Source organism: Planococcus citri, chromosome 3, assembly GCF_950023065.1.
Source record: "Planococcus citri chromosome 3, ihPlaCitr1.1, whole genome shotgun sequence".
Taxonomy (NCBI): domain Eukaryota; kingdom Metazoa; phylum Arthropoda; class Insecta; order Hemiptera; family Pseudococcidae; genus Planococcus; species Planococcus citri.
Window position 1 is genome coordinate 52,631,222 of NC_088679.1, and position 12,581 is coordinate 52,643,802.

Consider the following 12,581-nt stretch of genomic DNA (forward strand, 5'->3'; position numbering starts at 1 on the left):
AAAATATATTCATGATCAAAAAATTTGAAAAATCTCAGTAGGAGCTTTTTGTTTGAAAATGACATTAAGTATGGTGGTAATTCACAACCCTGAATTTTTTCTGGAGCTAAAAGAGAAAAAGAAGTGAAAAACTCTACATCTTTGTGTTTGAACATTTTGGCTCAAAAATGATGGAAAAAACTCGTTCAAGAGCAAATTTTCATTGAAATAGTCATTTAGATATTTTTAAGCTTCAAGACTACATGGGTGTTGATTTTTCACTCCTACTCTCCAATTTGTGCGCTTCTTGAAAAAATGTTCATTGATTATGTTTTTGAGATCACATATATGTATTTATGTATTTATGAGAGTTGAGAGTATTCTTCGATGAAAAATTTGAGCAGAAAAAATTTGTGGATCTTAAAAGAAGTGTTGCATATCTACCTACATATCTAGAAAAAATTGACTAAAAAACCTAAAGATGAAACCAAAGTGGATCGGCAGGTCAGTTACGGAAATTATGTTGTTCATTTTTGACGGGATTTTGAAAATTTATATATACCTACCTAATCAAAGTCTCTCTAAAGGCTAAGGCTTTTTCAGCTGACCAATTAAAAAAAACGAATTAGGGAACATATTATCATTTTGCTGGAAAAAGAGAACCCTTACTCAACTACAATTGAGTTGAAATTTGTCTCAGTGAAGAAATGCTACTTGAACCTCAGAACAAAGCTTTGAACTGCTGACGTTGATCTTTATTTTTGGTCCATATTTTTAAAAATTATGGAGCATCTATGTGAATCTTGAGATGATAATTTGATAATCACTTCATTCATTGAAGTCGACCTCCTGAATACATTTCTAACTGAAGCCTCCAGTAAAATTGTACTATTCCTCAGCATAGGTACTGGAACTATTTCAGAAAACATAATCATCGACATTTCAGCTGAAGACGCCAGATTAATTTGGAAGTGCTTAAAATTGATTTGAGGAGGTCTGTGGAATATGAAGAAAGTTTCAAGTAATCTTCTAAAGAAACTAAAGATTTTGGAATATTTACAAATAGGAGATTCCCTCTACCCCTCTACCATTTGCACTTCATCTTCCTTGAGGCCTTGATGAATTCATAATACCAAATATACCTACATATACTAGGTAGGATTAAATTTTCATATGCACATATTTTTATTTTTTTTTCTTATTTCAAGGTTCACATCAACTGTCTATTTTTCCATCATTTTCAAAAATTTGCAAAAAATCAAGAGCCTTTTTGAGCAGCTGGAAATTTGATTCCATGAAGTGAATGATACTTTTAGCTCGAACAAAGATGATGAGCTGTAAAATAATCTAACGTTAGGTAGGTATTAGGAAAATAATCGTGTTTCCTCAAATTAAGTGATGAATAAGACTAGGCAACGATTTTCCACTTTTTTTTTGGTGTTTGAGTTGAAAATGGGCTTAATTAATAGTTTAGACCCCAAAACAAAAAACAAAGCGAGTTTCTTAAATTAGAGTTGTTTTTGTGGTCAGAAGAGACAGTAGCGACATCCGTATTGTTTTGCGAAAAAAACCAAGATCATTTTCGGATTCTACGTACTTTTTTAAGTAAACTACTTTCCCCGATTTTTGATTTTCGAAATTTCAAGCTCATAAGACTAATTTTTCTAAATATGAAAAATCCAATTTGAACTTCGGGTGGACACAATCCCGCGCCACGGTTACGTGGTGGAGTAACGCCAGCGTCGCGCGCTCTGAGTTTCAAAATACTATACAAATAAAAATCTTCTGTACGCGCTTGAAACTTCAAAAATCGGGGAAAGTAGTTTACTTAAAAAAGTGCGTAGAATCCGAAAATGGCCTTGGTTTTTTTCGTAAAACAATACTGATGTCGCTACAAACTCTTGAAGTAGTGCAAAAACGGCCATTTTTGCAACTTTGATCATCTCTCCTGACCACAAAAACAATTCAAAAGTCAAATTGAAAAACCCCCACTCTGTTTTGTGTTTTGGGGGTCTAAAGTATCGATTAAGCCCATTTTCAACCCGAACACAAATTTGCCGTTGCCTAGTGTAATTTATCCTAAGTAACTACCTAATTATCTGCTTCAACTGCGGATTAAAATCAAATAAAACCAGGTACCTAATTCATTTCGACAACCGATTTATTGATTTAATTTTTTTGATTTGTCTCCGTTCATTTTTCCGAAATGAAAAAGCAAACCCTACCTCGTGATACTCTTTTTCATGGACATAAATCGCGAATTATGAATTATAGGTACGTTTGAACAACTTACCAAGAACAGGGACGACAACAACAACACCAATGAAAACAGCACTGTTTATTGGTAGAAGATGAGTTATTGATTGTATTTGGTCCAGAAGGCGTTGAACCGATGGCGTTGTTGTTTATATTTGTTGGTGGAGTGGCGACAGTCCGTGTCGTATGCAGTGAAGTACCGCTACCAATTTTTCTCAGTCGACAACCAGTATTATCAACACAGTCACTGGACGACGACACAACTGTGGACATCTGTAAAATAAAAAAAATCAAATTGTAAATCTTCTAATTGTCATAAATAAGAGGACAAATTGGAGGAAAATCATTGGAGGGGGAAATTATGCAAATCATTAATCATGTTTAAAGATAGGTTTTCTAGTTGAAAATTTGCCTTTTCCATAGCACTGTCTTCGTTGAAATTGTGATTTTTTTAAATTTTTTAATGCTTTGTTGGCAAATTTTTTTTGTCATGAATCATAAGTAAATTTTTGGAAAATTTTCCAAATTTGAAATCCGTCAATTTTTCATAAGGTCAACTGAGCTAACTTGAAAAATGTTGGCTCTAAGTGAAATTATCGAGGAGGGAGGGGGAATCAACGGTTTCCAAACTCTAAAGTGGCGATTCAAAAATTTACAAATTTAGTTCAAGTTCAGCTTGATAGTCTAGTTGGGCATTTTTCACCTTTAATAGTTCTTTTAGCCTTTGAGTTGATAAGTTCGATCAAATATACTAGAAATAGAAGCATTGATCAAGTGCCCATTAAAACTGTGAATGAATACCAATGAGATCTAAACCAAATCTCTAATCAACCGAACATGTCATTTTCACAGGTTATACACGTATAAACACACCACGTAATTTTTTACGAGGAAACCGAAAATATAATATTGTATTTCTCATTTACCAGCGTAATTGGTGCAATAAATTGAAAGAAAAAACTTGGCAGTTGTTATTTTCCATAGAGAACTCTCTGTTCATGTACGTTGTACGTATACTCGGCGAGTAGGTAACTTAAATGACCCTATATCTGTAAAAAGCCCGTCTTGAGTACCTGTCTTTCATCATTCATGACAGCGAATTTAATAAATTTTCTGCAACCTGAAGATGGCAAAATTTTCGAATTACACACCATATATCGCTCCCCCAATCTGGATGAAAAAAAAAAGCACACGGACAAGTTTTGGGTAGGTAGGTAAGGTAACTACGAGTATGTTTCTTTTTTTCATTCGTGCCTTTAATTTTTCTGCGGCGTGGCGCTTTTCTCGTTGAATACGCAAACGAGTTATGGCACAATGTTGAAATTAATAGTTGGAAAATAATTATCTCGTAACTTTTGAAATAACGAGTCTCGACGGTCAAAAGTCAAAATTGAATTCCAAGTTAACACACCCAAAACATTATTAAAAAACTTCTCGTTGCTGTATCAGAGTAAATGAAAGCAGTTCTCAATCTTTTCAACTAAAAGTCACGTACCTATTTAACTTCTATATTATTTCTACCTTATTATTTTGATATTTCGGACTAATTTTTTCTCCAACACGTTCGCAGATGTATTTTTGAATTACTGTATAAAATGAATGATTTAGTTTATACTCGTTTTGTTGCGAGAAAAATTGAAACTTTCGATCTTTGACAGAGTGCATTAGTAATAATAATTGAAAAATACAAGCGCGATGATTATAATGTTTTAATGTCTCGTTTAATATTTTTAATCGGACGATGAAAAAATTAACGATTCGACTCGATCGATATTTTTTGTTAGGTACTCTCTCATCGAGTTACTGAGTTTCGAAAGCGTGTGGTTTTACACTAGGTACTGTTTCAAAAGTCATTTTACTTTTGCACAATGCGCATAAATTAAAATGACACGATGGTGTGGTCTCCGCTAATAGCGTATAAATTAATGATTATTTACATGGTAATTATTTACCATAAACTATTACCAGTGCTTATTTATATTTTTAAAAAATTTATCTTCGTTAACTTCATATTTCTTTTTTTTTCGGCAAAAAAAACGTACGCTTATAAAACGCGTAAAGTAAATACTTAAAATTAAAAAAACTATGTTTTCCCTTAATTTCATTACTTAAAACGTATCGCGTTGTGAACTTATGATTTTATTTACCATAATGTTCGTATTAAGTACAACCTGATATCGATAAAGGGTCTTTTTCACCGAAAAATTCACCTACCTCTTTCTGTTTCATTAATGTAATAGAAAAATTGCCAATAAAAACAACCACCAAATTGTTTGCACAATACTTAATTACTTAATTGAAAACATTTGACGTTAGAGGAAGAGACAATTTTTATTTAGAAATTAATAAACATAGAAGCGAAAAATTTCCATCTAGTTCCGATTATTGAAAAAAAAAGTAATTTAATTAAAATTTGTGCCATCGAAATTGTTGGTATAAATAAAAACGAGATTTTCTTCTGTCTATATACGATCATTGCAAGGTTAATCTTAGGTCCATTTGCTGAATCTCTCAAGTGTTTTTACAATGAGGTATGACAGATTATTCCAGAGATCTATGGGAGTTCGTAGCCGACATAAATTTCACTCTATGCAGAATTGCAGATAAACAATTTCTGGATGGAAGTTATGAAATTTGCCCAGTATGCAACTCATACAGAGTCTATGTAGAAAGGTTTGCCTAATCTGCGAGTCACAGGGGCTGAGGTAGGCTTTACAATAAATAATTTTTTTTTGTGATTTCAAGGCATTTTAAAACTGTAAATTTGTTGTCGGAACCTCATCCCCTCTCCCTCCACCTCCACCTCATAAATATGTATTTCGTCGATTAATTATTACTATTTAGCTAATAAAAGTAATCTAGGTATTCCCTCGAGATTGATGAATAGTGAATACTTGAGTAAAAAAAAAGGTCCTTATTAGAAAAGTGGTATATGTATGTACTTCGCATCAGTGAAAATTTACGACGACCAAATTTCTCATCTGCACTAGAAGTGGTCAAAGATGAGACGACTAGTATAAATAAATCGACTTTGAAATTATAATTTCCGCATTTGAAATACCTTGAAAGCGAATTTCCTTGCAACGTAAACACAAGGAATTATAGGTAACTGAAATTTAATAGCAGTGGTACTTGAGTGCTCGAGATAAAGCAAGCGACTAAAATAATATAAAGTTTATTAGTTAGGTAGGTACTCGAAAAGGAGAACATGAAGTTTCAAAATTATAATACACTCAATTACCCACTTTCCACTCGCGAATATTATTTACGAAATTTTTCGTAATCACTGTAATCAGGATTCAAAGAATCTATATACTGTCCAGGGAGGAACTTCAACAGGCAGAACACAATTTTTGGATGGAACAGAGGAGACAGAGCTAAAATAAAAGAGCATGAAAAAGTACATTACCAGCCACAATGTCAGATGCTGAAGCGCATTTTTCAGTTTTTGGCGAATTGTTGAAAATCAAATTTTACCAAAATTGACATGGAATACTGAAGTTTGGAATGCACGACATATTTTCGACCGCCTGAATCGATTTTGAACGGTTTGAAACCATTTTGAGCGGTTCTGGAGCCTCCAGCAGATTTTTTGGAAAATAAAATTTCCATTAAATTTTACCAAATGCAGCTGTAAAGCTAAAAATTTACTCAATGACCTTATTTAAACTTGACAAGTCGATTGAAGGTGGTTTCAAGCCGTTCTGAAATCTTTATTCATATTTTGGAAATTTCAAATTTTCAAAAAGTGTCATAAAAAACGTCTAGCCGGTATAAATGCGATTGGCGCTTGTTTAGTCATACCTATTTAACATACAAAAAAATCTGAAATTCAGTTCATGATTTATTTTTGACACAGGTACAGAGTAAACTGGAAATGGTTTTACGTCGTTTTTAGAGCTTTCAGCAGATTTTAGGAAATCCCAGTTCCTCAAGAAGATCATAAAATCTGTCGAAATTAATCTCAGCACCTGTAAACATGTTCAGTCCATGTAAAGGATCCACTCGATCATTACACAATCGTTTTGCAAAATCGGTTTTTCTCAGTTTGGAACCGTACCTAATCTATCTATATTTTTTCAAATTTTTAAATTATTAAATCGCTGGAGAAATATATTAACGTTGGACACAAAGTAAATTTTAGTTCTCATTAGGTAAAATTTGATGGAAATTTCAGCTCTCAAGAATTTGCTAGAGGTTCCGGAACTGCTAAAAATAGTCGAAACCGTTTACGATCGATTCAGGAGGTCGCAAACAAGGTACATACATAGGTACCAAATTTAAGCTGTCCATGTCTATTTTTGGTAAAATGTTGCTTTTTTTCTTATTTTTTGCCTGAATTTGATTTTCTAAAATTCATCAAAAATCTAAAAATTCACTCAAGTTTTCAAGATTTTTGCTGATTTTGTATTCTGTATGATTTTGCGATTTACCTTTGTCCGGTTTTCAGAACCGCCTCGAGGTTACTTTTTTTATATTAAATTTTATGCTGTAGGTATAACTACGAGATATGCTCGAAATTAAAAATGTTCAACGAACATTCAAGTATGTTAATGAATTCGATAATTCGAACATTTTTCAAATAGGTACATATCTTTTTACAGAATTCAAACATGAGCTGCATTGTTTTTGTTTCTAAAATTTTCAAAAAATCACCTCTATGTACTTCCTAATAATTTCATCACGTGTACCTCGGTACATAAAATTCATTCAAATTTAGTCTAAAAATGCAAAATATTTGATTAAATGCCAAAATTTCACGAAGGAAAACATCTCACGGAAGAATGAAATTGCTTCATACACGAAAAGTAGGTACCTATCTATGTGTACAACATGCTGCACGAGAATTATTAATTTTGCAAGTATATATACACTTACTGCATAAATGTATACAAATAGGTGCCACCACCATTTAAATGGAGCATGCAGTTATTTATTTTTTTATTGGCGAAGTTAAAAATTAACTTAGCTGAGTTTAGATATGCGCAACTATAGATAGGTACCTAAGAGTACTTATGCTCTGCTACACCATATAGCATGGATACATGTTATTTATTTTATTTACTTCCTAAACATAAAAAATTATCTAGGAAATATATTGCTTTCAGCATGTTACAAAGAACAGAAAAAGTTTATATTTTTCGGAAGTAGATACATTACTCTTATTTTTTAAGCAATTCAACTTGAACGAATTTTCTCCGAATAATTCTCATATTCAGGAGCAGTAGTGTTAGTGGAAAACTAATTCAAAATCCCCACTTCCAATATTGGAAGAGGTGATGTAATGATACCATAATACAAAAATAATTATTAAAAAAAACCACAAAAAACAGAACATTGCAAAATGCAAACAATTTTAATTCATGAAAAATCTGCAAATAAACATTTGAAATGATCAGATCAAATCTACACAAAAGTTGGATTTCTTGTGAACATTTTTTTTTCAATTTTTCGCTATAAAAATTACAGCAGTCCGAATTTATGTTTTGATTTTTGGCAAATTTCCAAAATAGAACTCATCTCTTTTCCAGTAAAACTGATGAAAATTTGTTCCTTCATTTTCCCCACATTTTTCCTAATTCTACCCAAAACGTATGAAATTTATTTTTTTTTTCAATTTCCTTCCACTTTCGAAATTCCAACTCCTATACTCCATTACTTCGGCCAATTCCAGTACAGGCTATGTGTTCTTTAGACTAGATTCAAATGTCAAAAAAACACCAAATATACCTACTTAGAGTATAGTAGAGCTAAGTTGAATGAGCTAGTCATAGAAACACACGACACGAGAAAATTTACCAACCCCCTTGTTACTGAGAAAAAATAAATACGAAGTGGAGGGTATCTACTTAATAAATGCTTCATCATAAGTAAGAAGAGATTGTGGTAATCAAACACACGCATTCTAATAAATAAAAGCTTTCCAACCGTAATGTTCTGTTTAATTATAAATACCTACCTATACCTAGCAGATGTATGATTTGAAACAGACTGAAGGCCATTTCTTCAAAGATTATTGAATATTAATTTTATGCAATTCGTACAAATATTGGTCATTTATCATAAATAACATTACGATAATGTAGGCATCGTTTTTCCCTTTTTTAAATTTATTGCCAAAGTCTCCACAAGTACTACACAGTACACATCGAAGAAAAAAATCATATCGCCAAAGCTATTCGGTCCGGTGAAATATATCCGAAGGTTGCGCAGGCTGTATAGGCAGAGAGAAAGAGATGTTCGGCATATACGCGAGTTCGCTTCCTTTTTTAATGATTCGATTAAAAGAAGAGCGTATTAGTCGTACAAGTATTTTACACGCTAGGAAGGTATTCCTTTTAATATGCACACAAAAGATTCATTTTTCCGTGAATATATATTTCACATGGAATAAAAATGTAACAGGTCAACCAACCTAAATAAACGATCGATATTGGCCGAACACGAACTACTTCGTTTCTACACACAAAGAGCAACAGCCTTTTCAAAAGAAGCACTCACTGTACACGTAATTTACCATTCGATACTAACTCGACGTCGGTAACCGCCCATGTTTAAACAGCTACCAATGCTGCTGTTAATTTCCCATAATCAGTACATATATATTTTACTCTATTAAACTACCTACCTATGAAAATTAATACCAATTTTCTCTCATTATTCGTCATAAAAACCCATTGCTTGTGGCGCAAGAAAACAAGTGTTCGTGTATGTAATATGTATACCTACATCGAGCGGATCCATTTCACCGATTAAGAGAAATGTGTAGGTAGGTAGGTAGGTGCTTAGCTACTAGGTAGGTACAGGGTGCGCAGAAATATCGAGTACCTCAACAAAGTTTTGTGTCAAATGTTTCGGTTGGTCACAGTGAATAACAATAGTTGTTGAACTGAGGTAATATAACATTCCACTAATCATATGCATCTATTTCACGTTGCCAACATATATTTTTAATAAAAAACTTTCTTTCTGCGCACCCTGTACGTAGGTTAGGTATACATAATTTATAATTAAATTCGCAAAAAACTATTGGTGCACAACCGAGGCAACTTTAAGTTGACTTCCTTTAAATCTTATTCCACTTTGCTTCATTATATGTACTTTACTTACTCACTAATGACTTTATGTTTTTGACAACTTTCAAAAGCTGCACGATGTACCTCATGTTAAACAAGAACAACACCGTAAACTTTACAACCTTTGTAAATGTTCGAATCTCGACTCAATGAAATAATATTGTCCCGGCGTGATATTTATATTGTACAGCGTGTCTTTTCTTTCTTTCTTCATTTTTTTCTCGCATCAAAAGAAGAAAAATCAACGTATGTATCTAAGAAAGTGAATGCTCGAAACAGGAATTATTATTTTCAAAAGCTAAATTCGTTTTAAGTATAAATAAAATTGAAAGACATCGTAATGACAAAAATAAATAAATAAAATGAATTCACTAGGTACCTACGAGTAGGTACGCAAGAAATTAGTTGGGGTATTGTACCGCTTCAAACTATTTACCTACTTATACAAAAGTCAAAAAAGTTGTTTAATCTGAGAATTGAAGAGGTAGTTATTCTACGAGTAGGTAATACGAAATAGTTTGGTTAAATGGCTGAATATTGTCAAATCCACAGATCTCAGAAGTGAGGGTAAGGTTCAAAATGGTCCTCCTTTCTGATTTTGAAGTCACAGCAAATTAATTTTTTGAAAAAATGTCTATCAAAAAGGCGTGATAAGTATGTAGGTAGTAGGTACCTACGTACTTTTTTCAATTTTCAGCACCAACAAAAAAGGGTCAAGTTTTTAAATTTTTTTAGTTACCTAATTTATTCTCACAGCTAATAATTTTATGACGATGCCTTAAAACGGTCGAGATCATTTTAACGAGCATCAATCAAAATCACAAGCACTCAAGTCCAATTTTAGCTCTTCGACAGCATTTTTAATTTTCTGGAAAAAATTGAAAAACTCGCTAGAATGTCTAAAAAAAAAAAACACCAAAAGTGATTGTTTTCGAGTCGAGCAAACGTAGGCTATATGCCCAATTGAATAAATGAGTGAATTTTCGATCGTTTTGAAGCCTCCAGCGCAGCTTTCGATTTCACCAGAGTTTTGAAATTTTTCTAGAAGACGAGGAAATTATTTTGAGCGGCTAAAAATCGAATTGTACGTCATTTTCGACCTACTCAACGAGTTAATTCACATTTGGCTCGATTTCCAGGTAGTCATCTCAAATGCGTTTTTTTTTTTACTAAAATATTTATGTGTATGAAAAGAAAATTCAAAAAATCAAGATTTACTGTTCGAAGGGAAATTTGTGAAGTTTGCACGAACGGTTTTGTCTCGTTTGAAACCAATCCTCTGAATCTGAATTTCACAATTCCAGTCATTGTAGCTAGAGCCCTCGGCGCGATTTTCAATCTCTCTTGAATTTTAAAATTTTTCCAGAAGGGTTGAAAATTTTTAAAAATTAGCACGAATGACTTTGATTCGTCTAAATCTAACCTCCCTAAGCCGAATTTTCTTGTTTCGAATAATTCTGTAGCCTCCAGCACGATTTTTAATTTTTTTAAAAGTTTGAAATTTCTCCAGAACACGTGGAAATTGATAAGGGGGTCGCTAAAAATCAGAGTGTCGCTTATTCTGGGTCCATTTAACGAGTTTATTCGCATTTGACCTGATTTCCAGGCTGACGCCTCATGTGAGTTTTTTTGACCAAAATATTTTTAATGATGAATTGGAGAATGCTGGTTTAAAAGCACCCTCGAGGTTTCCGTCTAAAAATTGGGTTAAATAAGGATAAACGCTTCAAGCAGATTTGAGAATAAGTCACAACTGGGTTTTCGCTGCCCATAAAAATTTTCATACCTTCTAGAGAAATTTTAAGATTCTGGAGGAAACGTGCGTATACTTTCGAAAAGCATCCATAATTTTCAATCTGCTCTCTCCCAGTTGATCATGATTTTTTTTTTTGAAAAACATAAATTTTTGTAAAATTAATAATCGTTGAAAATTTGAATAAAGAAAACTCAACTGAGAAATTCCGACTAGTTAAAATTTAACAGCGCGGAATTAACGTTACCGGAAGGGCAATTTCACTTGCAGTTTAAAACCCTACCAAGTTATTAGTTCATTCCCTATATCTAAGTCAACAAATTTAATATTAAACCACAAATTAAGCTACATTAAAATGTTTTAATTTAATTTATGTCGTTCGCTTCCGCGTTTCGGCAATTTTAAATCCAGACGAAAAACTAATGCCAGCCATTATTAAAGAGTTACACTGCCACCGCTTGTAATTAATTATTCAATAAATTTTTACCCTGATTCTGAAACCGTTTACATAATTAAGAAAAATAGTCAATACTCTTACCCAACTGTTACATCGCTTTTTTTCTCTCTCTTTATCCTCGCTCGTATCTACCTACTCAATTTTCATCGCAGTTCATCATAATGCAAAACCTTGTCATGAAGTAGGTATTCTTTTCACAAAAACATCAACACCTCGACACTTAACTGTAAAGTATAAGTTTGCCTCCGCCTACGAAAATTCAAATGTTGTGTCTGGCGAGGAAACGGTCGATTAGCTCTTATTCAAACAGCCTTTGTTATCCCTTTTATTATTTTTTATTCTGTTATTTTTTACTATAGCCGATCTATCGATGAAAGAAACTCGACAAAAAAAATCTAGAAAATAATTAAAATTTTTTCTCTTTTTTATTCAATTTTCTTTTTAAAGACAAATTTCGAATATTGATTGAACTTAATTCTCAGTTCTAATGAAAAACACAAAACTAGTCAAAAAAAATCTCCTACGATGGGTGTAATAATCTATAATATCTAATTATAAACACCTTTTTAAAAAAAAAAACTTAATTTCTTTTCGGTAAATTGAAACACTAAAAAGAAGCAGACCATAAGGTACCTACGCTACTTCGTAGAGCTATCAGCACGTATAAAATTTACTTAATCGAAAAATTTCAGGAAAACATATTAAAATAACCGCTCTTTGTGAAATTGACGATTGTTTACCATGTTTACTCTTTCTCACAAAGTTATATACCCGTACGTTTTACCTATTTATATAGAATTTCCACAAAAACATTGAAAACTACCTACGGAAATTACTCGCTTTCGATGAAAAATTAACATAAAATAGAAGTTTTCCAATCGAGACCTCGTGAATAAATCACATATTCTGCGAGAAAAACAACCACAAATACTATAAATATCGTAAGTTCAACACGTATAATTAAAATGAACGATGACAGCGTCACTTCGTTTATTGAATTATCAAACGTGGAATCTTAAAATGTACTTAAGTTAGTCGAAACGTTAAAAAAATCAACTTC

The 12,581-nt window shown here is 32.5% G+C and overlaps 1 protein-coding gene across 1 annotated transcript in view; it reads right to left on the reverse strand.

Moving 5' to 3' along the window:
* Dhit (Double hit) overlaps positions 1-12,581 on the reverse strand; it is a 60,643-nt gene that overhangs the window by 17,528 nt on the left and 30,534 nt on the right. The window contains exon 2 of the mRNA XM_065356759.1: positions 2,273-2,508. Within this exon, the coding sequence (XP_065212831.1) occupies positions 2,273-2,508 (236 nt within the window). The remainder of the gene's footprint in view (positions 1-2,272; positions 2,509-12,581) is intronic.